The sequence below is a fragment of the Panthera pardus genome, unplaced genomic scaffold (assembly GCF_024362965.1).
Source record: "Panthera pardus isolate Hobbes unplaced genomic scaffold, ASM2436296v1 HiC_scaffold_1, whole genome shotgun sequence".
Classification (NCBI taxonomy): domain Eukaryota; kingdom Metazoa; phylum Chordata; class Mammalia; order Carnivora; family Felidae; genus Panthera; species Panthera pardus.
Window position 1 is genome coordinate 66,909,761 of NW_026526654.1, and position 27,842 is coordinate 66,937,602.

The 27,842-nt window shown below is 38.1% G+C and overlaps 1 protein-coding gene and 1 long non-coding RNA gene across 2 annotated transcripts in view; one reads left to right on the top strand and one right to left on the bottom strand.

Moving 5' to 3' along the window:
* Positions 1–1,363: 1,363 nt before the first annotated feature.
* Positions 1,364–27,050, bottom strand: ESD (esterase D). Its single transcript, XM_019447562.2, has 10 exons — positions 26,926–27,050; positions 23,266–23,328; positions 22,653–22,727; positions 21,989–22,077; positions 17,422–17,520; positions 14,832–14,956; positions 13,673–13,792; positions 11,783–11,881; positions 9,599–9,766; positions 1,364–2,271 (listed from the first exon to the last, which is right to left on the bottom strand). Exons 3-10 carry the CDS (start codon positions 22,718–22,720, stop codon positions 2,191–2,193), a joined length of 849 nt encoding a protein of 282 aa, XP_019303107.1. The 5' UTR covers positions 22,721–22,727; positions 23,266–23,328; positions 26,926–27,050; the 3' UTR covers positions 1,364–2,190.
* The window catches only part of LOC109265943 (uncharacterized), a 33,938-nt gene continuing 33,136 nt past the window's right edge, over positions 27,041–27,842 (top strand). The window contains exon 1 of the long non-coding RNA XR_002079430.2: positions 27,041–27,244. This is a non-coding gene — a long non-coding RNA (uncharacterized LOC109265943). The remainder of the gene's footprint in view (positions 27,245–27,842) is intronic.

The following is a 27,842-nucleotide window of genomic DNA, read 5'->3' on the forward strand; positions in this document are numbered from 1 at the left end:
TTTCCGGTGGGGGAAAATATTTTACATTTAGGCATATATAAGAATTCATCCCTCCCCAGGCCAGTCTTTGCAGCACAGAATAACAAGCTTAAATTTACTGGTTTCCTATAGATCCTTGACAGTCGATTCTGTGTTGTGAAAGAGTTCGTTTTTATTACAGTTATCATTGGCTAGATGTCAGCAATTATTTACTGAATATTTAAATGTTTTGCATTTACCTTGCAAAAGGGCAAAGCAACAATTTTCTATAATGCTGAGCCAACTTGGCAGAGTAAAGCTCCCAGTCACTCAATCAAACACTAATCTAGGTATGCTATTATGGGATTTTGAAGATATAATGAAAGTCCCTAATCAACTGACTTTAAATAAGGAAGATTATCCTGGATAAAACGGAGGGCGCCACCTTATCAGGACTTAAAAACAAGGCTGAGGCTTGCTCCAGACAAGAAATGCCACCTGTGGGCAACTGCTTCAGCCCACAACTGTGGGGTCCCATCTTGCTCATGAACCTCCCTTCCTGCTGGCCTGCCTTATGGATTTTACACCTGCTTAGCCAGCCCCTACAATCACAGAAACCAACTCCTCATAAAAAAATCTCTTTATATATCTCCTACTAGTTCTGCTTCTGATTAAATTTGCAGCTAATACAGCGATCTTAGAAGTACACAACTGCTTTTCTTTACAAAGGAGTTACCAAAAACATGCACAAATTCCGCGAATTAAGTGAACTTATTAGAGGACATGAGATTGTTTAGACTAGAACCATTTTGTGTGTAGCTCACTGTGGGACTCTAACTTGGCTACTGGTATTTCAGTAGCACTAATTTAAGAAATTCTAGTACAATCTAATTCACATTTAAATGGTGAATTTAAATGTGATTTGATAACTTTAAGAACCTGATGACTTCTTCGATTACCATATTAACATGCATTCTTATCAAGTGTTTAAAATGTATAATCTGTGTGAAACAGGTGAAAGGGATTAAGAGTACACTTATCTTGATGAGCACAGAGTAATATATGGACGTGATGAATCACTATATTACACACCTGAAATGAATACAATACTCTGTTAACTACACTGGAATGAAAAAAAAAATTAATGTATAATCTTCATGCTTCTCTAATAGAAAAATGTTTTTAAAATAATCTGGGGAGCCTGGGTGGTTCAGTCGATTAAGTATTCAACTTCAGCTCAGGTCATGATCTCAGTTTGTGAGTTTGGGTCCCCTGTCGGGCTCTCTGTTGTCAGCAGGGAGCCCTCTTCGAATCCCCTGTCTCCCTCTGTCTGTATCCTCCCCTGGTTTCTCTTCCCTCAAAATAAACATTAAAAAAATAAAATAAAATAGTCAGACTTCATCTATCATGTTTCAAAATGAGTTTATTCATATTAAGTTCGTAAAAGGAACACAATTTGGTATTTACAAAGAGACTGATTACTTTTCTTGGTGAGCTCACCAAGCTAAATTTCTGCATGTAACTACAGGAAAATATCTGTTTACAGAAACATACGAAGCAACTTTCCTTACATAGAGCTATTTTCAGATTGAGTCTTATTATTTAATTCTCGTCTCTTGAGAAATCCCAGAAACCAATGTCCACAAATCTGTTTGGCTTAATAGATAAGAAAAGAAGTCTCATTGGATTGGGTTTTGAAATCTGGCTTCTAATCTTAGCTGTCCCACAAATAACTGTGTAATGATGGAGAATTTACTTAATCTTTCTGAGCCTCATTCCTTACTCAACAACAAATAGTTACTAAATGCCTCCTAGAAGCCAAGTGGTTGGCAGATACTAGAGACAGAACAATAAACATAATGAAGACAGTCCATGCCTTCACAGACTTAAAGTCTGGAAAAGTGAAGGGTTTAGGCTAAATTACCTCTTAAACCAATTCCTGAGTTAACATTCTATGATTTAAATGCGATTATATTCATATTCTGTGGCCTGAGGTTAATACAATGATTTCCAAATGACCTTGAGAAAGCTGTAATGTATTAAATATTTCCCAACATTGGCAAAATAACTTTTAAATCAAAAGCAGGTTTTATATATTCATTCAGAAAGTGATTCAACTATGGAATGATGATTTTTAGCACTATGAAATCCAATGCATTGAAATCATTTTTCCCAGCAATTCTGTTTACTACAATTTTATAATCCTGAACAAATTTTCTTATCTGAAGTTTTTCATGCATTCAGGTATTTTGCATGATGTCTGATGTGATCAGTAATAAAGGTTGCAATGAAGTAGTAGCTATGATCATAACCCTAGAAGACAAAAGAGAGGAACATAAGATACTTTCCATTCAGAAACATCAAAGACATTAAACATATCTCTCATGTCATTTAATTATCTGTAAACAGTGAAAAAATTACAGTATAAGGAAGGCTTAGAGTCAAAATCAAGCTTAGGGGTGCCTGCAGGCCTCAGTCAGTTAAGCGTCCGACTCCTGATTTTGGCTCAGGTCATGATCTCATGGTTGTGAGATTGAGCCCTGTGTTGGGGCTCCCCACTGGCATGGAGTCTGCTTACGATTCTCTTTCTTTCTGTCCCTCTCCCCAGCTCATTCTCTTACTCACTCAAAAATAAATACATAAACGAACAAATAAAGTCAAGCTTATACTTGTACTTCTACATTTTCTCTGAACATTATAAGAACAGCAAAAATATGAAGAAAAATAAACATTCTGCATAGCTTAGTTTCTAGATGCTGCCATTACTATGCAAAGAGAGGAAATGACACATTAATTAAATGTACAGGATATACAGGTGGTCCTATCAACAAGGGCTAAAAGAATCAGAATTTAAAGAAGTCAGAAACATAGGCAAGAAGTTTTGACTCACAGAAGAAACACATTAACATCGCTAAGACAGAAAGTATTAAAACGCAAAATAAGCACACATAAACAATATAGAGAAAGAACAAAAAACATCCAATGGTCAAACGTTGTCTGGGAAGTTAAACACAGCCATCATAAAGTTTTGTTACAAATTCTACTTTCTACTCAATAAAAGTCTATCACATCATCATTTGAGGAAAAAGGAAAAAATCATTCAAACAGACATCCCTTAGCAATAAACCACACTGGGGAAAAAAGTCAGTAAACTGTTTAGAAAACAATCATGAAACAGAAAGAAAATGTAATTTTCTGCCAAGCAGTTGAGTTGAAACGGATCTCAAACTATCTGGTCAATTAAATCCACTGACAAAGGGGCACCTGGGTGGCTTAGTTCGCTAGGCATCCGGCTTCGGCTCAGGTCATGATCTCATGTTTCATAAATTCGAGCCCCAAGTAGGGCTCTTTGCTGTTCGTGCGGAGCCTGCTTCGGGTCCTCTGTCCCACCCCCTCTCTCTGCCCCTGCCCTCCTGCTCTCTCTCTCACAAAAATAAACAAAAAAACTTAAAAATACCCCCACTGATACAGGTCAATGGAGAGGCAATGCCCCCAGGGGCATCTTGAATACAACAAGAGGCTTTCTAAAGGAAAAAGAAACAAAATTAAGCTGGGAAGAACCTAAGGGGGTTAAACAGCAGGTAATCTGGAGGCAGCCTCCCTTCCAAAACACAATGAACACGCAAGGTGAATACACCGAAAGGACATAAAAGTCTTAAGATTTTTAAGTTTTTACCTTAATCTTGTGAATGGTCTCTGATGGGAGAAAATGGGAATTTTCCTAAGCACTTAAGAACCAAAAAGAGCCCTAATAAAAATATCCCCTGGGTTTCAAGGAACAAGGCAAATCCCTCAGGTTTTAGCGAATCAGTCAACGTTCTCCATCTCTTACTTCCAGGAGTATGCGGGGCAGTTAATAAAGAGTTCTAGTTTAAAGTCATCAAAGCAACTCAAAAGCACTGTCTTCTATTTACTGTGGCCGAACCATAGAAGTGAGTCTGACAGGAACGTTGTCAAAATTGAGACTGACCTTTGGAATTACTTGGCTTCACATTTCTCAACGATCAGACGAGGCCCAGTTAATTCAATTTGGAGCTAAAGAACAATTTCTTATGTAGAGAAAGAAACGTGAAGAAGAGCATTTTCCATTCATGGAATTCTTGAATTGTTACCAGGTTAACCAGGCCCATGATTTGCAATCCACAAACCCTAGGGAATACAGTCCCAAGTAGTAGCTGCTGGTTTTTAACAGATGAAATGATGTATCTGATAGACAATAGGGACCGATGCAAGGGAATGGATGCCCCAAGCACTTGAGGAGCCAAGTCCCTACGGTGACTGCGTATGCTGTATTTTTATGCAGTTTCAAAGATGTTTAATGCCTTGCAGTTTCAAGCGCATAGTGGGTAGTCACTGTTACCATTGCTATTATTATTTATTAAATTATTATTATGACTATATTAGAGAAGTCCCAGGGTAAAACAAAGTTACAGTTTTGAGCTCTCAGGGGTGTACTGCCAAAACACAGTACGTTTTATCTAAAGTACGAAACCAATGCCCTTGACTTCCATAATGATATTTTCACAGAAGATCCACCTTTACGAGAAAACAGAAAATGCCTACTGTGACAGAGCAAGAAAGAGTTAAAGGCAGGAGAACACATTTGAACTACTGGCATTCTGGTACACAGAAGATCCTTATATAACCTCAGCCAATTGTGTCATTCCTGACTAGTCATGATCTATTTATCAATACGATTAAATGGGGGTGGGTCCTTTCATCAAATTCTCTGAATCGCTCTGGTTTGTTAGGCGGCTTGCACAATTATATATATCCGGCGACACTTGAAAGAGCCTAGGTTTCCTCTTCTACCTCCCACTCTACATGGAAAAATCATCAGTAGCGAGACTCTCTCAGAGTACAAAAATAAATGAACACATTTCTTTCATTCTTCACTCGGCTCTCAAAAAAGCAGCAATGCTCCAGCAGCTATGATGAACATTTGTCCTAAAGGGCAGTGCTTTCCTACATATTTTCCAGACCCAATTAGAAAGGCGCACATATGAATTCCTGGGTTATTAAGTCTCTTCAGAATACAAAGAAGACTGTGGAGAAAAGGTGTTCACTTGTTTACTTAATAAGCAATTCCTGAGAGTCTGTGCTGGGTAATCGTGCTGAGTATGAGGATACAGGGATGCCTGAGAGATCCCTGCACTTCTGGAATTCTGTGCCATGTTCTTACTGTTCTCTGACAGGCAGTGCACAGGCCCAAACCACCTATGAATCTTCAGAAAGGGCCTGGGACTTGAAGAGGTAGTATACAGCCTTGCTTCGATGTTGTTTCTGGAAGTTTCCATTAGGTCACTGAAATTTTTCCCTCACAGTGTAACTTTTTTAAAACTGAAAATTAGACAAATGAGGCTTCAGAGTAAAATCTGATCTTTGTATACTATCAGGACTCTGCTATCTAGTGCTTTTTCAATTTAGATTCACTGAAGCCAAAAACAGAAAAGGAAAAATTCTATGAGGTGACAATCATACAAATGCCTCTATGCACCACACTTAGCTCTCAACTTTTTTCTGACAGTACAGAGTATGTACAAAAAGACCCTGAGAGGGGTGCCTGGGTGGCTCAGTCGGTTAAGCGTCCGACTTCGGCTCAGGTCATGATCTCGCGGTCTGTGAGTTCGAGCCCTGCGTCGGGCTCTGGGCTGATGGCTCAGAGCCTGGAGCCTGCTTCCGATTCTGTGTCTCCCTCTCTCTCTGCCCCTCCCCCGTTCATGCTCTGTCTCTCTCTGTCTCAAAAATAAATAAAACGTTAAAAAAAAAATTAAAAAAAAAAGACCCTGAGATTTAACACCAAAAAGAAGTAAATAAATGAAGTTGGGTAAGGCATGTACATGATTATAATAATTTTCTGCCTTTCTCCTCAGTTCACATACTTCTATATAGACCCCATTTTTTTCAGCTTACTTAATTCTTCACCACTCCCATTTCATAAAGAAATACAGTTATACGGTACTTACAAGCAAATGATAAAGCAGGTAAAAGTCTCGGACCTGAGGTCATCTGAAGTCAGTGGAAGCCAGCCTGAAAACCTGAAAGCAACTTCGCCGAAGCTATGCCCAGTCATGTCTACTCAGTCGCTCATTCAATTATAACAAGCCTAAACAAAACCTTCAGACTGTGGCCCTTGCCATAAGGAAATTGAATGAAAAACTGTGCCCGAGCTAAAGACTGTGACTGGTTATTTCAATACTTTCTCGCTTTCTTTTGTTTTCAGAATTGAATGTTTTGTCTTGACTCCTCATTAAATACACCCATCTATGTTTTTTACTTGTTTAGGCTATGAGCATTTCAGAAATAAAAAGTTTCTTTATTTTTTTCCCCCTCTAAGAATTTCATCAGTGTTTTACTTCTATGCTGTTTTTATAACACGCTCTATAGAGATTTTTCAGTCTCTGTTGGCAGGCTGAAACTCTGTTGGTGGTGGTAACAAAACAATTTCCTGGCACAGCCTCGCAGGGGCAAGAAGAGGCATCCAACATTGCGAGTGCCAAGAAATCATTTGGAAAGAAACGGTTTGTTACGTTACTTATAGCTATGGTTAATACAGTTAAACGCATTACTTTACAATCAAATCAGTATCTGGATTTCTCAAAGTTGGTTATTGATCTAAAACAGGCAATTTAAGTGATTAAATGTTTAAGTATTTTAATTAATCTAAGTAAACCCTATTACTTAAAGAGGGACACTCAGAGAGAAAAAGGTATATCCAACATATTGGTTTTTGACATAATTTTCCTCGTGTGTGTGTGTGTGTGTGTGTGTGTGTGTGTGTATATATATAATATGTTACATAGTATATTTATATAAATTGTTCACACGTTCAAAATATTAGGGAAATTAAAAAAAACAGGAAGATTGTTCAGATCTGTTGCATAAGTTAGACGGAGAGGAGGCTGTGCACAAGTTCTCCTCGTATTAACTAATTCCATCCCTCTGTTCCTCAGAAGCACTGCTTTACCGTGCTTGGGATTGGTTAGACGGATGACAGGAGGTCAAGTATTTTCATTTCAAGTGACCTTGCTTCCAATCCTGGTTCTACTGTGAACTAGTTGTGAGACTTTAGATACGCAGGTTACTTTTCTGAGCCCGTAAAGTAGATGGACAGGAGCCATATTAGAAAACCCACAGCAAACATCACACTAAATGGGGAAATACTGAAAGCTTTTCCTCTAAGATCAGGAACAAGACAAGGTACCTACCTCTGCCACTTTTATTCAACATAGTACTGAAGTCCTAGCTAGAGCAATTAGGCAAGAAACAGATATAAAAGGCATACAGATTGGAAAGAAAGAGGTAAAATTATCTCTGTTCATAGATGATATGCTCTTCTCTGTACAAAACCCTAAAGCCTCCAAAGTAGCAGGATACAAAAGCAACACACAAAAATCAGCTGCATTTCTCTATACTAGCAGTGAACAGTCTAGGAAGGAAATAATGAAAATGGCTGTATGATTCCACTTAGAGGAGGTACTGAGTAGTCAGATTTACAGAGAAAGGGGAATTATGGTTGCCAAGGGTTGGGTGCAGGGAAGAACGAAGATGTGGTGTTTAATGGGCATAAAGTTTCAATTTTACAAGATAAAAGGGTTATGAAGACGGATAGTGGTGATGGCTGAGCAACATTACGAATATATTTATTAGCAAAGACATGTACATTTGAAAATAATTAAGATGGCAAATTTTATGTATGGTATTCTGCCACAACAAAAAAGTTGAAAAAAATGAAAGAGCAAACAAACAAAAAAACAGATGGGAGAGGACAAGAATGGTCTCTCATGTGGTCACATAAAAATAAAATGACCTAATGCCGTGAAAACATTTGGTAAACTGCAATGTGCCACATTATACATTGATCTAGATGTATCTGGACATTTATCATCGTAATTACACGTTTTAGATCAATGTGTCCGACACAGTACCCTTGAACATGAATAAAAATGGTTTTAAAATCAATCATTTCGGGGCACCTGGGTGGCTCAGTTGGTTGAGATCTGACTCTTGATTTTGGCTCAGGCCATGATCTCAGGGTCATGAGATTGAGCCCCACATTGGGCTCTGCACTGAGTGTGGGGCCTGCTTAAGATTCTCTCTCTCTTTCTGCCCCTCCCCCATGCACGTACGCACTCTCTCCCTCAAGAAAAATAAAACTTAAAAAAAAAATCACAATCACTGGGAATGCAAGCTGGTGCAGCCACTCTGGAAAACAGTATGGAGGTTCCTCAAAAAACTAAAAATAGAACTACCCTACAACCCAGCAATTGCACTACTAGGCATTTCTCCATGGGATACAGGTGTGCTGTTTCGAAGGGATACATGCACCCCCATGTTTATAGCAGCACTATCCACAATAGCCAAAGTATGGAAAGAGCCCAAATGTCCATCGAGGGATGAATGCATAAAGAAGATGTGGTGTGTATATATATGTATATATATATATATATACACACACACAATGGAGTATTACTTGGCAATCAAAATGAATGACATCTTGCCATTTGCAACTACGTGGCTAGAACTGGAAGGTATTATGCTAAGTGATATTAGTCAATCAGAGAAAGAAAAAAATCATATGACTTCACTCATAGGAGGACTTTAAGAGACAAATCAGATGAACATAAGGGAAGGGAAACAAAAATAATATAAAAACAGGGAGGGGGACAAAATGTTAACAGACTCACAAATATGGAGAACAAACAGAGGGTTACTGGAGGGGTTGTGGGAGGGGGATGGGCTAAATGGGTGAGGGGCACTAAGGAATCTACTCCTGAAATCACTGTTGCACTCTATGCTAACTTGGATGTAAATTTAAAAAAATAAAAAATAAAATCACAATCCCTTGTAATTTACAGTGTTCACTTTTCATCCTGAAATATTTTGTTTATATATTCCTAAGCTTATAATTTTTTAAAAATAAAAACAGAATTCCTTTAATTATAACTGTATTAGCATAGAGTTAGGTGAGCAGTGGATAACTAAAAGTCATTTAGTCAAGGAAAACTTGCCAAGCAGCACAATGTTTAGGTTAGCACCTAACTCAAACCGTATAAATTGCAGATGTGTGTGAGACCAATGGTTGATAGCCTGAGGTTAAGGTGTACACGAAGTGAAGAGTAATTAAGCTTATTCTTGTTATTTCCTGTGAGAACAGCCACATGCGTGTAAAGAAAGACATATCCAGTAATCTTGTTATTCACTAGTTCTACGGCCATACAAAAAATTATAAACACTTTTCACTGCCAAAGGCTTTCTTTTTTCTATGGAATTTGGTCTTAGATATCATTAATTTAATCAGAAGGCTTTCACATTAAGTATCTTATTATAATTTTAAAAATATCTTACTAGAGGTAGTTTTCCAAATTCCAAATATAAAGTATTACGGAATCTTGCCTTTTTTAAAAAGTTTTTTTGAAAGAGAGAGAGAGAGAGAGAAAGAGCATGTGAGTGGGGGGAGGGGCAGAGGGAGAGGAAGAGAATCTTAAGCAGGCCCCACGCCCAATCTCATGAACAACCATGAGATCATGACCTAAGCCAAAATCAAGAGTTGGATGCGTAACTTACTGAGCCCCCCAGGAACCCCTGGATTTGCTTTTTTATAGTTACTTGGAACAAGTTGAGGTTTCCTGGGACTCACCTCTTGTAATCTAAAAACAACAGGGACTTTCTTTTCTGTACAGGCAGCAATGAAGTTATCAGGTAGTAACTGTCCATCTGAAAGGAACTGGTCATCTTTTCCTTGATCGATTAGTATGTCCAGCTGAGAACCTGGGTAGGACTTCACAAGATGGGTAGCATCATAAGCCTAGAAAAAGAAAAACACTTAAAAATAAATTTGAAAGTACCCAGAAAGATATTCTTCAGAAGAGACCACAGTAGAACCAAATAGAAATTTAAAGTCATTTAAGCTCGAAGGCCTTTTAAATCAGAAAACACTTTTTACATTGGTTTGCCTGGTTTTTATTCACAAGATCTTCAGAATTCTATGTCCCAATTATAGCCTCTTTTCTACTTCCACGCAGTCCTGAGCCAGTGGCAAGAATTCTGAATCTCAGCATTTTTCATAGAATATAGCCTTTTCCCTTCTAAACCTTTGAGGTTTTTAATCATCTCTTAACTCCAAACAAACAAACAAACAAACAAACAAAAAACAAAAACAAAAAACCCCACATCGTATCTTTTCCTTTATGAATCCCACCACAAATTGACTCTTTCTTCTAACTCCCTTGTATCTTTTTCTATTTCCAGATATTCTTTGTTTCCAATAAACAGTCTGTTTTGTTGTCTTCTCTTTTTGGCTTTAGTACATTCAGCCTTCTCTTTTATGGTGTTGAATAGCACCAGATATCTGCTATCCCCATGAGCTTTCAGGAAGATTTAATTTAAATAATCTGAATCATATAAACAACTCCTCAAATTTATGATCTCAGGAGCTGCGACTCGTTAGAATTTTATATTTTATTATCCACTTTTAAGTATTCTTGATTATTCATATATATTCACTAGCCACAACTTCCATGCACCAATCAAGACAAACAAAACCCCCAAGATTTCCCCTTCTAAAGTATCATGCTTTATTAAGACTTGCTTTCTTTAATCTTAAAGGAGAGAATGGAAGGGGATCTATAAAGTCCAACTAGTTCTAAGTTCTGTGATTTCATAGTTCTGCATGGGCTCCTTATTCCAACAGTAAATTAAATAACAGCCTAAACACAACATAATTAACGTAGTAAAATCTACTGTCACTTGGAGAAAAATTATAGATTCCTTTATTGGTTACCTGTGCCTTTACCTCTCCCTTCCTTTCTCCCAACCAGCTGGTCTTTTGCTCAATACTTCTATGAGACCCTAAGCCCCGTGTGGATGGGAAAGGTGATCACTTTTGTGACCTAAGGTCTCAGAACTCCACACAGACTCTGCACAGTGGCAAGGACTGCTAACACTGATGTATGTGCACTGTCAGCTCTCAAACTGCCTAATAGTAATCACGTTCTGCATTCTTCCACTGTAACAAAAATCTAAGCCTAAGCAAAACACGATTCTAATTTAGTGACTACAGGATTAAACCTCTGCTTTGTTAGAATTTCAATGACCAATCTTAAATAAAATTGAGATGCACGGGCGAATGACCTGGAACACACAACAGTAAGACAAAAAAGTTTTTCTCTTCCCCCCACTCAAGTATTTCCTACTTGTTCACATGCATATGATGATGAGTACATTTGCAAAATATTCAGACTCTTGGTGAAGTTTGCAAATGGTCTATTTCTGCACAAAAGTCAAATGAGTCTCAAGAGAGAGAGCCATTTTTAATTTTCATTTTGAAGCATCTGCTCCCATGCTTCAAAAAGCAATCTTGCTATTGGGAATGTTCACATAGATGTACATTACACAATATCTATTTTTAAAGGCTTTTAAGTCTGGAATTGACTATCTCAATCTGAGAGATGCTGAATTTTGAAACAGACACATGAAACAATTAAAAGGCCGGGACTCGGTTCCTGTTGTACAAATGAGCACAGGGTTAAGAGGCAAATCTAAATTTAGGGATAAAATGTGGTATTTTTTGGTAATGTTACTTAAGAAATAAACATGTAAATTAATCATTAGCAGAAAAAACATGTAGTCTCAGAATGTCTGCCACAACTCAATACAATGAGAAAAAGGCTTTTTTTGTTATTATTATATGTATTTCCTTGTGTTAATTATTTTTAGCTCTGCGTCTGTGAGTGAGCTAGGAATATAATGTCTGCGATATGTAGCTTTTTCACAAATTTGAAAACTTAAAAATGAACATTAAGACGGCCTTCCCAGCACCTACCTTCCATTTATTTTGATCTGTTCCCAAATATCCACTGAAGGCTTTTTTGCCCCAAGGACAGAGCACTGGGTTGCAAATTGGAGCAAATGCTGACACAGACTTCAGAAACAAAGGAAATTTAAAAACAAGTTATATTTTGCAAAATCAAACAGGAACACATATTTGCAACTTGCTTAAAAACTCAAAAGTTTATTTGCAACTTGCTTATAAACTCTGACTTGCCATGAAAACTACTTGTGAACAATTCTCTGTGAGTTACCATGTGCTGGGACGGCAGGCCCTCTCCATGATACATCTCTCATGTGTTCAAGTAAGAGAGCTAATTAACCATAGGTGCCAACATAGTGGAAAGCAAAACATTACATTTCATTAAATAAGGCACAAATGCAAGTTTACGTTCAGACTTTCTACTCCTTTTTTCCACTTAAAATTAATTCGTAGTGATATAAAACAGTTCGTACCTACTTTTGTGAGGTTATTAAATCTGAGACACATTCTTTCTCTTTAAACAGGACCAAGAAAGCACTGAACAATGCCCTTAAATGTGGCAGAATTTTAATACAACACAATTTTGGGTTCTAAGCAGTGTTGTTTTTCTTTTTTTTTTTTTTTTTGGAAGTTTATTTTTTATTTGGGGAGAGGGGGAGGGAGAGGGAGAGAGAGAGAGCGAGAGAGTGAGAGCGCATGAGTATGTGAGCCAGGGTGGGGAGAGAGAATCCCAAGCCATCTCCTGTCAGCGTGGAGCTCGACACACAGGGCTTGATCTCACGAACTATGAGACACTTAACCGACCGCGCCCCCAGGCACCCCCATGCAATGTTGTTTTTCACTGGGTAAGTGGCAGAGATGGAATTGCTCAGTTTCAGAGCACTTATCACTGTGTAGGTTTATCAAAGTCTAACGCTTTTTTTAAAGGACAAAAAAACAACTGAATTTGATTTTCTTCCTCAAATGTAATAAACGGATTGCCTTACGCACAAAAATATAAGACCATTTTATTTATTTATTTATTTATTTATTTATTTATTTATTTATTTATTATTTATTTAAAACCCACTGCCAGGACTTGAATTAATTCAACTTTATATAGCAAAGCCTATTAAAAGAAAAATATTTGATGCCGCAATAAGAAGCTGCCATAAGAAATATTTTCACTTCTCAGTGGCACACCTGAAATGACTAAGAAGTTCCTTCTGGGGGAAGGAAATGGATTAAACAAATCTTGAGGTATCCGACAGCCCTGTGATTTTAAAGACAGAAGCAGTCCTGAGATTATGCCTGTTTCAACATTCCCTTTTGCAACAGGATGGTATGCTGCTCTGCCAGTCAGACGTTCTACATAGGGTGGTCATTCCAATTTGGCTCGTTTAAACAACAAAAAAGTAAAGCTATACAGTTTCAAATAAATGAATGGAAAGACTGAGGATGTTATCTATCAGTTACGCTGCAATCCAATTTTCATCCAAGGCACTGAGAAGAGAGAATTCTTCACTTTCACAAATCATGAATATCTTCTTCTTCCCTCAGAACACTGAACTCAATTAACAAATATATTTCCTGGTAAAAATGTGATATATACTGCAATAGTAACAAGAATACGACTTAGGGGGGAAAAAAAGCCGAGAAAGCTACAGTTTGAATAGAAGCAGTAGAAATTGCTTTATAATGTTTTTAGTAGACCAAATGTGATAGAATTCCTATACTTCTGATTCTGGAGCATATAATTTTGTGTTCAGTTTAATGCTCTTCCCCTACAGCTCATTCCCAACACTAGAAAAGTTTAGTCCCAGTACTAATAATAATATCCTACTATTTTACAACTCTTTGTAAAGTTGCTAATTGATATTATCCAAGAGAAATACTTGTCACTGGAAGCTTCAGTAATCTTACTTTGTACTTTCCAGGATTCTTCAGAGCACATATCAGAGCTCCGTGGCCTCCCATGGAGTGGCCAAAAATAGACATCCTTTGGGGGTCCACTGGAAAATTGGCATTTATGAGTTTGGGAAGCTAGAGAGAATTTAATAATATGACAGAAGGTATGAGAAGTTTAAACTTTTCCAAAGTTATATAAAATAATTACACAATCAATACTTCCAAATCTAGTCTTACAATAGTATGAACTAATAAAGATGGAAAAATAAAAATCTCAGGTAGACAAGGATTCTTAACGTAACACTGGAGAAAACATGGTACATCCTTCTAGGAAAGCAGCATAAAGAAAATGATGCAGAAAGAACCTTTAAAATGTCTAAAATTCACTTCTTGGCATCTATTCTAAGGGAAAAGTCCTTAGGGGGGAAAATGATACATAAAGACACTCAATGCAGTAAAACTTAATACAGTAAAAAATCTATGTAAATATATAAGTATCCTATATTACAAAAAAGTAAATTATGACACGTGATATAATATTATGAAATTATTAAGGTTATGTTACCAACAGAGTATTAGAAAATGTTTGTTTTATACAATTAAAAAAATGAACATGAAAAAAACTTTTATAATTCTAGGAAAACTAGTCATAGAAAAAAAGTCTGGAATATACCAAAACATAGTTGTTATTTGGGGTGCAGAATAATGGATGATTAAAATTTTGTATCATTGAGTTTTATGATGTACATATGCAAAATTTAGAAAAATGCATAAACTACACATAAATATTATTAATAGAAGCAGTGATTTAGCTACTTATTTATCCTTTCTAACTAAGCCTTGGTAAATCATTATAAAATATGTCTGAATGAACTGGCTGCCAGAGAAATGAAAAGTTTTTTTATATATTGTTTTCTTTGTATCCTCTGGGTAGTGTATAAAGGTGTCAATATAATTATTACCCTCTTTAAAAGTGTACTTAATGTTAACTTCAATTGTAATAAGACTATTGTACAAGTAAACTTTAGAATGTTCACTAAGATAATAAATATGTACCAAATAGATTCAATACTACCACACCCCAATTTAAAATTCTCAGGACTAGAAGGACTCTGTGTCCCAAACCAAACTATTGGCAATCATCAGTTAATAAGTACAACAGAAATGAAATTACCTCCTCGGTTACATAAGAATACATTCTGTAGTTAGTTTTCCAAGGATCTTCAGTGGCGTCCACATAAAACCCAGCACCAGTGCCAAAGTCCCAGCTCTCATCTTCTCCTTTAATATTGCAGCCACCTATCAAGGGAAAACCCTGTGGTTTCACCTACTTCGTAGTGATAACCTGTATTTCGTAACACACTTTTAAATGAATCTGAAGGTTCATTTGCATCTGAGCTGATCACCAACTATTGCAGTTCTCTGCCTCTTAGGGCACAAACTTCCTGGCCCTCTTGTCCCTCAATAGGGCCACGTGACTAGTTCTAGTCAATGAGGCGAGGGAGGGAATGCCCTTTCAGGCTGGAGAATTCACTGCCAAGGTGAGGCACACTGACATTCTTTGTGAATGAAATGTCCTCCAATGTATTCTTTTAAAAAAAAAAAAAATTAAGTTTATTTATTTTTGAGAGAGACAGAGACAGAGTGTGAGCAGGGAAGGGGCAGAGAGACAGGGAGACACAGAATCCAAAGCAGGCTCCAGGCTCTAAGCTGTCAGCACAGATCCTGAACTCACAAACCATGAGAACATGACCTGAGCTGAAGTTGGTTGCTCAACCAACTCAGCCACCCAGGGCACCCCTATGTATTCTGAATATATGCTTCTTCACTGTTCACCTCTCAAAGGGCTTATATCCTCTATCCTTCTAAAATGTGCTGAGATTCCTTCTCCGATGACCCCTCCCCTATTACCAACACTTCTTTCCAAGGGAAGGGAGACAAGATGCTTGTGCTGAGTTCACTATCTCGCACTGAAAATGTCTCTTTATGTATTTTGGAATCACTTCCATCATGTTTCCCCTATTTATTCATCCCCCAATGGGATTTTCTTATAATCTTTTAAAATTTATTAGGTTTTATTTTATATACTTCTAGGTAGTTAAAAAGCCAACTGAGACTGTTAATAGAATTATGGTAATACGTAATTTCAGGGAAATGACCTCTTTGTAATACTTAGTTTACTCATCCAGGAACACGACATTTTTCCATTTATTAAAGACTTCGTTTATGATCTTTGGCATGTTTTGCAATTCTTTTAAAAAATAATTCTTCATATTTTTAAAGTTTATTCCTAGGCATTTAACATTTTTGATAGTACTCTGAATTACATTTTTTAAAAAGTAGGCTCCACACTCAGCATGGAGCCCAATGTGAGGCTTGAACTCATGACCCTGAGATCAAGACCTGAGCTGTGATCAAGAGATGGACACTTAACCAACACTTAGCCACCCAGGTGCCCCTGAATTAAATTTTTTATTACATTTCTAGTGAGACCTGTCTTGCTTTGGTGTATTATATGTGCTGTGAAAGGAAATGCACTACTTCCTAAGGCCCACCATTTATCTTCCAGATAGTTTTAGCTGCCATTTTTTTAAACATAATTTATCGTCAAACTGGCTTACATACAACACCCAGTGCTCATCCCAACAAGTGCCGTCCTCAATGCCTATCACCCATTCCCCCCACCCCCCCGCATCTGCCCTCAGTTTGTTCTATTTAAGAGTCTCTTGTGGTTTGCACCCCTCCCTCTGTTTGTAACTATTTTTCCCCTTCCCTTCCCCCATGGTTTAAATTCCACTCCCAGGGGTGCCTGGGTGGCTCAGTAGGTTAAGCATCCGACTTTGGCTCAGGTCAGTTCACAGGTTGGAGTTCCACGTCTGGCGCTAGCAGCTCAGAGCCTGGAGCCTGTTCGAATTCTGTGTCTCCCTCTCTTCTCTCTCTCTGCCCCTCCCCCGCTCACACTTTTTTTTTTTTTTTAATTTTTTTTAACGTTTATTTATTTTTGAGACAGAGAGAGACAGAGCATGAACGGGGGAGGGCCAGAGAGAGAGGGAGACACAGAATTGGAAGCAGGCTCCAGGCTCTGGGCCGTCAGCCCAGAGCCTGATGCGGGGCTCGAACTCACCGACTGTGGGATCGTGACCTGAGCCAAAGTCGGCCGCTTAACCGACTGAGCCACCCAGGCGCCCCTCTGTCTCTCTCTTAAAAATAAGTACACTTTAAAAAAATTAAAGACAAGTAAATTCCTTTTCCTGACACTTCTAGGGTCACAAAGTAAGCTTTAATTCTGATGGACTGAGTTTTCAAATATTTGATATTTTCATTTCTTCAATGTAAGCATTCTAGTTATTTATATTAAAACAAATGCATATTTCACTGTATGATTGTTTGATGAAGAGAGGATGAAAAAAACCTAATTTTCATGTGACAAGGCAGTTTATCTTTGAAACAGAAAAACTTCTTATCCACCGTATGTTCTTTTGGCACTGGTGCCAATATGGTATATTAACCAAGTTGCTCAATCTCTGTTTTGAAGCGTCTTCATCTATAAAATGGGAATAGCAAAACTGTCTGTTCTTGTAAGAGTGATGTCATGAGTAAAATTCGCAATGAGGAAAATATATAGCACAGTCTTTTATAATCATGATTATCACCTGAAAGGTTGAGATAATAGCAAAAATATGAAATACATTGTATAGCGTTACACAACTTATACTTTAAAGATTCATATTTTTACAAAGAATATCTGGAACGAGAACACTTACGAGGGCTGGTATCTGGAGCAATGACGACAAGGCCATGTTCTGAGGCAGCTTGATGATAACCAGACTTTGATATGAAATTTTGTTCCGTGCAAGTTAAACCTGCAGAAGAATAGATTATTTCATGCTATACTGTGGATAGCTGATAAGAGTTAATCCCTGTATGATATGGGAAAACGAGCTCACTTACTATCAATAAAAGGCTTTTTTTTAAAGAAATAATTCTAAAGAAGATAATAAAGTTCCCTTTCTTGTAAAATTTACAACAGTATTAATCAAGAACTGTCTTAGGTTAAATGCTCCCATAGCTGTCCTTTCAAAGTCACTCAATGAAGTTTTAATTACTGAAATCCTTAGGACCAGATGTATTTGGGAATCAGAATTTTTCAAACTGGAGAATGTTATATCAACCCCACTGGGGTGCTGTCAAACATGCCAATTAAATGTGTTACTATTCCTGCATTAAAACATAAATACAATAAGTCACCATAATACTATAAATAACTTATAATTTTTTTATATATGAGTAGTCCTCAGCTACAAAATTCTGCCTGATCATCTCTGTATTCTTCACTGATTTAAAAGAGAAATGGTCGCCATGTACCTTCCTTAAATTTTAGCCCCAGTTTTTACAGCTGTTTCTTCCATTTTTCCTAACTATCTAGCCTTTTCAGACATGTGATCGAAGAGATGACTGAATTTTCTTACTATAGGAGCCCAACACTATAATGACGTGAGAATGGCCAAGAATAAATTGGCAATAAATGACTGAGCTAAGTACTGCCCAACCTAACACACCTTTCCCCGTGTCCGATGCTAAATATTCCACTACATCTGATGATTAGCAACATCAAAGCTTACTAGTACGCATGACTCAGAATGAATTAACTATGGAACACTTTAATAGTTTCTATTTATCCCCTAACAGCCAGCACAGGGACTTATGAAATAGTTGCTAATGAAGATTAAATTCATAATTACAAGATACAAAGTTACAAGTGTCATGGTATAAAGCGTTATGGGAGTTTATGTTTAAACTGTGAGGACATACCTACTTTCACTAGTCATGGCGGAGTACAGGGTCCTTGTTTGTCTACCATGTTCCTTCCCAGTACGTCTTCCAGAGATTCTGGAGCCGTATCACGAAGGAGAGCTGCCCCAAATACTGCTAAAAGGTTAGCACTCTTGCTGACCTTAATGTAAATGTGTTTAGAGGCAAGGTGATAGTGTAAAAAGAATGTCTGAAAAGGATTTCAGACAGGATCTCATTCTAAAGATGTTACTCAGCCACTCATTGCCTAACCAAAATTAGGCAAGTAAGCTGAATATTCTAAGTCTCAGTTCTTTCATTTGAAAAATGGGGATAATACTGCTTATGTTTATCTTATACTATGGCTGTGAGGATTAAATGTGGTAACATGTAAAAAGCCTTGAATTGTGCCTCAGTCACAGTGCAGTGTCTTACGCTTAAGAAATGTCAATGTTTAGAGACCAGAGAAAAATTTGTTGTTTTCTAGTCAGAACACAAATTCCTTGATTAATGTAGGAGGGAATAAACTGTAGACTCCTAGAAGGGAAGATAATTCTACTAGCAGAATTACTCTCACAAGTATAAAGACGGTTACGAATTAATATCCACTAGATCAACTATATTTTCTATGAAGAGCTTTGAGGGTTTTTTTTGTTGGTTGACAGGTTTATTGAGGTAGAATTCAGATGCCATATAAGTATACAGCTCGACTGTTGGTATATTTACAATTATGGAACACTACCACTATCTAATTTTAGAACATTTCTATCACCCCAAAAAGAAACCCCATACCCATCTGTGGTCGCTCCTATTTTCACCCAACCCTCCCTCCACGGCCCTAGGTAATCACTTCCTGTCTTTATGGATTAGCTTATGCAAGGCATTTCATACATATGGAATTTAACAATATGTAGTCTCTTGTGAATGGCTTTTTTCACTTAGCAGGTTTTCAAGGTTCACCCATGTAGTATGTAGCATCTATAAAGACTGCATTACTTTTTGTTATTGAATTAATATTCCATTGTATGGACATACTACACTTATCATTTCATTAGTTGATGGACTATCGGTTTGTTTCCATTTTTTTTTTTGCTATTTATAATAGCAAATGTATAATGTAATACGTGGACATTTATGTGCAAGTTTTTGTATGGACACATATTTTCTTTTTTTTTTATGTTTATTTATTCTTGAGAGACAGAGCATGAGAGCATGAGCAGGGGAGGGGCAGAGAGAGAGGGAGACACAGAATCAGAAGCAGGCTCCAGGCTCTGAGCTGCCAGCACAGAGCCCGATGCAGGGCTTGAACCCATGAGCCGTGACATCATGACCTGAGCTGAAGTCAGATGCTCTACCGCCCACCCAGGCACCCCTGGACACGTATTTTCAATTCTCTTGAGTATATGGCTATTCTGAAGGTCACCCTAGCTTGGGAAAGATGTAAACCACACCATCAGGACCATCTTTGACAATTTCAGTTTGGATGTTCTAATTTTAGTTAATTTGTTAACTTTGCAAATATAACAACTGACATAAATCCTTGTCAGTGTTTTCCTATTCAACCTACTTGGAAATAAACATCCTGAAAATTTTCTGCCATTATTTCTCAAGTATATTGATCAGACGATCTCACTTTTTTTAAAAGAAAATCAAGCATTGATTTCCAAGGTCTATCTGTTCTTCAGCCTCTCACTAAGGAAAGCGTGCTGTCATGTGATGTAAACAAAGATTCTAGTTTTTATACTCATAAAGCTCAGATGATAGGTCTTGACAGATTCAATTCTGCTTAGGAATTTAGGGCCTTATTATTATAGTACCTCTTACACAATACCCTCCTGGTACTTCTGATTTGGTTATCTTTCTTTCAGCCAAGAGACAGGTCTCCAGCAGCTGCCGCCAGAAAACAAAATGCGAAAAGAATAAGAGAAGGACTAAATCCAGTGCCAGGCTATGAGTCAGACAACTTGTTCACTCTGTCAAGGGATCTTGGGTAATGTATAACTTCTCTGGGCCTACAGAATAGTTATCTATTTTCTTTTTTTTGTTTGTTTTAATTTTTTTTTTTTTTTACATTTATTTATTTTTGATAGGCAGAGAGAGAGAGAGAGAGCACAAGCAGGGGATGGGCAGAGAGAGAAGGAGACACAGAATTCGAAGCAGGCTCCAGGCTCCGAGCTGTCAGCACAGAGACCGATGCGGGGCTTGAACTCACAAACCACGAGATCGTGACCTGAGCTGAAGTCTGACGCTCAACCAACTGAGCCACCCAGGCGCCCCAGTTACCTATTTTCTAAGGTGGTCTTCAGCTATACAATACTGTTTCTAAAACAAACATGCAATTTTGTTCTTTCTTTTGCTTTTGGCAATACTTGTTCCTTTTCTAGCAAAATCAGATTGCTTTTTTCAAACACAGAAATGGGCCGCTGAGTTACAACCACACAGACACTTAATTTTTGCCTTTTATTTATTTACTTAAAAAATTTTTACCTTTTAAAATGAAATATGTATTTTCATTTTAAAAGACTGGTATTTGGGGATGATCCTTGATAAAACATATGTAAGTGGGAATTTATTAAAATCAAAGATATAAGCAATTTTAAGGTAACAAAAAGAGCATTCTATGATATAATTTGATTTCTACAGAGTGTCTCCTTACAACGTTTGCTTCTAAAGATAAAATACCAACAACATCTTGTGAAATAAGTTAGCAGGGAGCTTCAAACTACTGGTGGCAAAGCCTTACTGTCTCATAATCCATCCTATAGTCTTTAATATTCACCACTGCTTAAGAAGCTTTAGTATTCTTTTGTGATTTCCCAGACTGTTGCCAGAGAAGATTGGTGGAGTCCAATTAAAACATTCTAGAGAAGGCTATAAAAAAGTTATTTGCTGGTAGTTTCTAAGTAGTGTATCGTGGGTGCTCTGGTGTTTTACCTAATATTGTTCTATTTGAGTGGTAAAATCTCCATAGACTTCCAAAATTCTTAGGTAGGTACAAGTTAAGTAATTTTTCTTTCTTTTTTAAAAATAATATTTATTTATTTATTTTTGAGAGAGAGAGAGAGAGAGAGAGAGAGAGCGAGAATGCACAGGGGAGTGGCAGGGAGAGAGAGGGAGAGAGAGTGAGAACGAGAGCAAGTGAAAGACTGATTCCCAAGCAGGCTCCACACTGTCAGTCCTGAGCCTGACACGGGGCTGTAACCCACGAACCGCGAGATCATGACCTGAGCCAAAGTCGGATGCTTAACCGACTGAGCCACCCAGGTGCCTGAATAAGTAACATTTCCAAGCTCTTGCCAATGAGTCCAGAATTTTACATTTTCTGTTAAATTACTTGGTTTAATTTTAAAAGAAGTGAAATAAATGTAATTCCATAGGGCTGAAGTTATTCTCAGGATAAAGTAAGAGTTGACTATAAGAGGCTCCTAAAGTCCTATAAATGGCTCAGAAAGCACACAAGGAAATCAAGATAAAAGAGTAAGATGAACCAGTTAAAAACAAAAAGAAACTCCTTCCAAAACTTAAATGCATAATACTCACCAGATAGCCAATACAGCGCAGGGCATTTTCCAGTTTCTGCCTTGGGTGGTAAGTAGATCGCGAATTTCATTTTGCAGTTCAGTTCAACACTGAAATTTTAACAGCCACAACAAAAAAATCAATGCCTCAGACTGGTTAAGACAGAAACATAAAAATAAGTGTTTTAATGTACAAAATAAGTGATTCTACCAATATTTAAGGAACATAACTTGATCCTTAAAGAATGGGGCCAAATTAGCATACTGATCTATTAACCAACTTGAGTCTTTGCTGTGCATGGCATGTAAGTCACTTGGGGGATGGGGGAATAAATTAAAAGAATAAATGTAACATCCTCAATGTAGCACTAATATTACTAAAAGAGAAACTTTTTCTGTTTCTAAAGAAATGTATGAAATAACAAATCAGCTTTTATAAAAAATGAATTCTAAAGATCGTAAATTGCATTTTTGCTCATGGGCACTGAAATGTACCACATCTTTGTTTGTCACTCATATTGTATTATAATCACTAATATCACAAATGAGGTAATTTTGATAAGAACTATATGCATTTTTCTACGTAAACAGTAATTTTGTGCAACAGTGATCGTTCATGGGCCTATTAAGGAATCAAATAGAAGCAGGATGAAAGATATCTAAAATTAGATCTTCTTAGTTATTACCTGTCATGTTCAAAAACTTTCTGCAATCCTCCAAAGCACTTGTTACTGGAAATCTGTTTCAATGCCATTCTTCTCCTATTAGTAAAGATCAAGCTCATTCATTTCTACATTCATTCTTGAAAAATTTGAAAACTCATTTTCAGATAGATTATCAAACATGCAACTGTTTTCCACTTAGAATATTTTTTCACATGCTAATTTTCTCTGATAAATAATATTAAGAAACTGACTCACTTTCATGCACACAATTATACTTGTTATGCACTTTAGGAAACTTTAGTACTTTGGTATGTCATTACTAATTTGCCTAATTTATTAACAAGCTTTTTTTTTTTCTTTTTCTGGACTGCTCCAAATTCTTTTCAGAAAGAATTTTAATTATTTTATCTCCCTTTCGTTCTGCCCCTCCCTTGCTCATGTGCGCGCTCTCTCTCTCTCAAAAATAAACATTAAAAATTTTTTTTTAAAAATTGCTAATAGTTTACCTGTCAACTCTAACAAAGGAATCAAAGAATTGGTATTACTGATTATGGCTGATTTTAAAATGGGAGGAGAATGATGTAACAATAACCATTTTGATAACAGTAAGTGAAAACATTTATTGAGCACTTACAGCGTGATCGCCACTCTGTGATATGCTCACCCCGATCAAATTCCTCGTCCCAGGAGAGTTTTTCTGAGAAAGCAATGTACAGCTTTTAGATCAACAATTTTCCTTTTAAAAACATTAGTGAATTAAAAGTGCAGCTTATCGTTGGGAGATTTTGAAGTTTGGTAATTCTTTTCTCTCCAATAAATCTTTTAAATGTCATAAATAGTTTTAAACTTAAATGTTAAAATACCACACATTATTAATTTTTAATGATACGAAAAAAGCTGGAAAAGCATCCTTACCATAAGTGCCTGCTGAGCAAAGAAGAACCTTCTGATTTGTATCTCTTGAGGAAGGTTCCCTCCCCCTCCTTATTACAGACCAGCCAAACACACTGAATAGAAAATCCTCAGAAACTGGAAACAGGTATTACCACTCTAGTTTTCTTCTCAATGAATATGTTCTACATAATTTCTACTGATATGCTGGGTTCTACAGTACGCTGATCAGTTGTGGTGTTAGGGTCACTCTAAAAAAATACTTAACAATAATCTTAAAAAGTTAATCTTGGAAATGTCTTTGCAAAATTAAAAAAAATTAGTTTAAATTCCATCTTTTAGTAATGTCCTCAGTAAATCCAAATACTTAGCTTTGCATTGGAAAGCTGGGATTTGAACCAGGAAGCCTGACAATAGGACGTCTACTCTACTGCTATGCTCTCCTTTCCTTGGAGGGTCTTTAAATACTCTCTTTATTAGACACTCTGAGATTGACTAATTTTATAGGATTAGGGTTTACAATTACAGAGACATTACCTTCTATCACAGGTGTATGCATTTAATCTATAAAAGATCAATTTTTAACAAAGTTTATAAATGTTATTAATTATTGACTATTAACTTCAGCTATTCTTATTCATGATCCTAACAAATAATACACTGACAAAGACAGATGTATAATTTTAGCATATATACATAAGAGCAAGGAATAAATTTTTTTGCTGAATTAGTCTATAAGGATGTCCTATTAAATTTAGTAAGGACTGTCTGCTTTCCCAGGCCATGGTACATCTAGTAGATAAGAGATAACTAATAATTATTTGTTGAATTAATGAATAACTTATTTTATTAACTTCAGACTACCAATTATATGCAAGTTTAAAAAAAACTGTTTTTTAACATTTCTTTATTTTTGAGAGAGAGACAGACGGAGTGCAAGCAGGGGAGGGGCAGAGAGAGAGGGGGACACAGAATCTGAAGCAGGCTCTGGGCTCTGAGCAGTCGGCACAGAGCCCGACATGGGACTTGAACCCACAGACCACACAAGATCATGACTGGAGCCAAAGTCAGACTCTTAACCGACTGAACCATCCAGGTGCCCCTTATCTAACTTTCAAAGTAACATATAAGAAATATAAATTTACCCGACCAAATGCTACTTGCCTTTTTGTCTGCACCAATCCTCGTCTCAGAGAGAACTCAAGATCCGGGTTCTCCTACTCCTGCCCCTTCTCCCTTTCCTTTTCTCTTCACACGCACTTGCCCTACCTCCCCATTCCCTATGTTTCTACCACATTTTCTAGGTGGAAGAATCAAATTCTGCATCTCTAGATCCAATCGTTCTCACACATTAGTGCCAGAATTTAAATGTCTTGCTGGACCCTTCTTCCAAGATATGTCACCAATTAACAAAACTCAACACATCTGGGGCATCAGGGTAGCTCAGTAGGTTGGTTAACCATCTGACTCAATTTCGGCTCAGGTCATGATCTCACGGTTTGTGAGTTTCAGCCCCACATGGGGCTCTTCACAGTGCAGAGCCTGCTTGGGCAGAGCCTTCTACCTCTACCTCTATCTCTGCCCCTCCTGCTCTCTCTCTCTCTCTCAAAAAATAAATAAACTATTAAAAATTAAAAAAAAAAACCCTCAACACATCTAAAATGAAGTGTCTGTGTCCCACCTTCAAACCATTTTCTTTCCTTTGTTTGCCTCTCTTTTCATCCATGCCTGTCGATGTGTGAAATGTCTTAAAGTTACTCCTTTGAATTCTCACTGCTATCATCCTAATTATACACAAGAAATGAAAACTTAGGCTCCTGCTTTGTTTCTTTCTTGTATATCCCACTAAAATCAATCCTGCATGGAAGCCTAGGGCTTCAATACATGAATTTATTGCTTAATGGATACCTATACACATTACATATTCAGGCCTAACATGGCCTGCATGCAATTGCTGGTCATTTTGATTTATTTTTTATTTTTAAAAACTGTGATAAAAAACACATACCATAAAGTTTACTGCCTTAACCATTTTTAAGTGTATAATTCAGTTGTGGTAAACATGTTCTATCAATTTTAAAAACATGGTTAGCCTGCCCACATTAACCAGCAGAAGAGAAATCTTGGCCATCTCCAGGCTGCTGCTACAGGTGTAGGGCTTATCCGACTCTCCTAGTGGTTGAAACCCACTAAGTTATTGAAACGAAAAATAATGCAACTAATTATATATATATTTTCAGGTTTGAGGCCATTAAAACTTCATAAAATTGAAACTATGAAGAAATGACAAAAGGTAAATAAAGACGAATAAAACTTTGGTTTATTTTGGTATATATATATAATACTTGCCCTACTTTGGTAATATACTTTGGTCACATTTTAACTGCGGTACTAAGCATAATCTCTTTTCCTTTATAAACATTCACATGGCTGGCCCACATATACATTTCTAATCCACCGTGGGAGGAAAAAATACAGCATCCACGAATTCCAAACACGTTAACTTCGCTCTCAAAATTGTCTTCAACGGTCCCACATTACTTTTTTGGCCTCACTTTCTATTACCTTAAATCAGTCAAACTCAATTATGCACAATCCTAGTACAGCCTGGATGTTTCCACTGGGTGGCTTTACTCAACGCTATGGTTTAACAATTTCAGAGTAGGTTCCGGGGCCACACTCTCCAGGTTAAAATTCCGGCTTCACCACGTGTATCTAATATGTATAATATCTAATACGTTAGAATATTCGTGATTGCTCCCGAGACTAAATGAGTTAATTCACTACTGGTTGTGACACTGCTGACTATGATATGCATGCAAATGTTAGTTATTATTATTCCAGCAACTTTGAATGCCCTCCTTCAAGGTCCGCTCCAATGCCAGCTCCCGGGCAACGCCTTCAGGGGTGCCCTCCAGACCCCTCCAGAACTCGCAAAACATTTACGACACTAACAGACGTCCAAAGCGCTCGCTGACCCCTGAACGGGGGACTTGGCGGGGTCACTAGCGCTTTGGGGTCTGTTTCTCTATAAACTGGGTACACATCTACCTCGTGCAGTAGAGATCGGGTCAAAGGGCGGGGAAAATCTATGCAAAATGGAAAGCGCTAAATAAACGTAGCGGAGACCGTAGGCCCGAGCACCCCATTCTTGGAAGTTCAGTGAAAGAAACGGATTCGGGACGAGGCCTGCGTCTGCAGCCAAGGTCCTGGCCTCGGTGCCCAGCGCTCGGCCTCCGGCCTCGGCTCGATCGCAGGCGGGATCCCGGCCGCAGTTTCCGCGTTCAAGCCTGCGGCGCCACTGGTCTCAACGTCCGCCCGGACCAGGCCCCGCCGCGTCGCGGGTGCAGTCCGAACCGCAGGCGAGCCGAGGACATTCAGGCCTCAGTCCAGACAGTCTTACCTCTCGGAATCACGGCGGCAAGGAAAGGGGGGGCAGCTGGAGCGCAAAGGCGGGGCCTCATCATGGCCGCCGGGGCCAACGTTTGGGGGAGCCCATCCTTGACCACGCCCCCGTCGGGCCCGCCCACTTACGGGTCTTTGCTCTTGTGTCCCTTCTCCCGCGCGGGGTCAAGCCACAGCCACGCCCCCTCGGCTCCGCCACACCGTCTCCGCCCTCCCTCACCGCGCGCTGCTCCGCCGCCCAGCTGTCGCGGGCTCCTCCTCCTGCTCCTCCTGGCCTAGCGTCCCTTCGTGAAGGACCAGCTCGTCCACCGACCCAGGTTGTTCCCGGAGGCCTGAGGTCTGGCCCCACTTAACTGGTGGAAAGGGTTTACACGTAGGCTTTGAAATTATTTAAAAACCAGGTTATATTAGGGAGTCTGGGAGCCCCCAGGCCCCCAAATCTTTCCAGTTCACCGTCCTGAGAGCTGGAGTTCAACAAGCGGCATTTTTATTATTTATTCATTTTTATTTCCAGTGTAGTTAGCGTAGTGTTACGTTAATTTTAGGTGTGTGATATGATTCAGCAGTTCCATGTATTGCTCAGTGCTCATTAAGTTAGGTATACTCTTTTTTTTTTTTTTTAATTTCTTAAAGTTTATTTACTTTGAGAGAGAGCACGCTGCGCGCACAAGTGGGGGGGGGGGCGGAGAGAGAGAGAAAGAGAGGGAGAGAGAATCCCAAGCAGGCTCTGCACAGCGCAGAGCCAGACCCCACAAACCCTGAGATCATGATCTGAGCCAAAGTCAGAGGCTTAAGGCACTGAACCACCCAGGTACCCCTGGGTAAGCATACTCTTAATCCTCTTCACATGTTTCACCTATCCCCGCCCCCAACCCACATCAAGCATCATTTTTAAATCTCCAGTGCCAGGCACAG

Excerpts from the sequence above, each read along its gene's own strand:
- ESD (XM_019447562.2), bottom strand. The coding sequence starts at position 22,720 with ATGGCATTGAAACAGATTTCCAGTAACAAGTGCTTTGGAGGATTGCAG. Across the intron at positions 17,521-21,988 it reads TGCGCTGTATTGGCTATCTG|GTTTAACTTGCACGGAACAA; the intron begins GTGAGTATTATG and ends ATTCTTCTGCAG. Across the intron at positions 14,957-17,421 it reads TGCTCCAGATACCAGCCCTC|GTGGCTGCAATATTAAAGGA; the intron begins GTAAGTGTTCTC and ends TTCCCTTGATAG.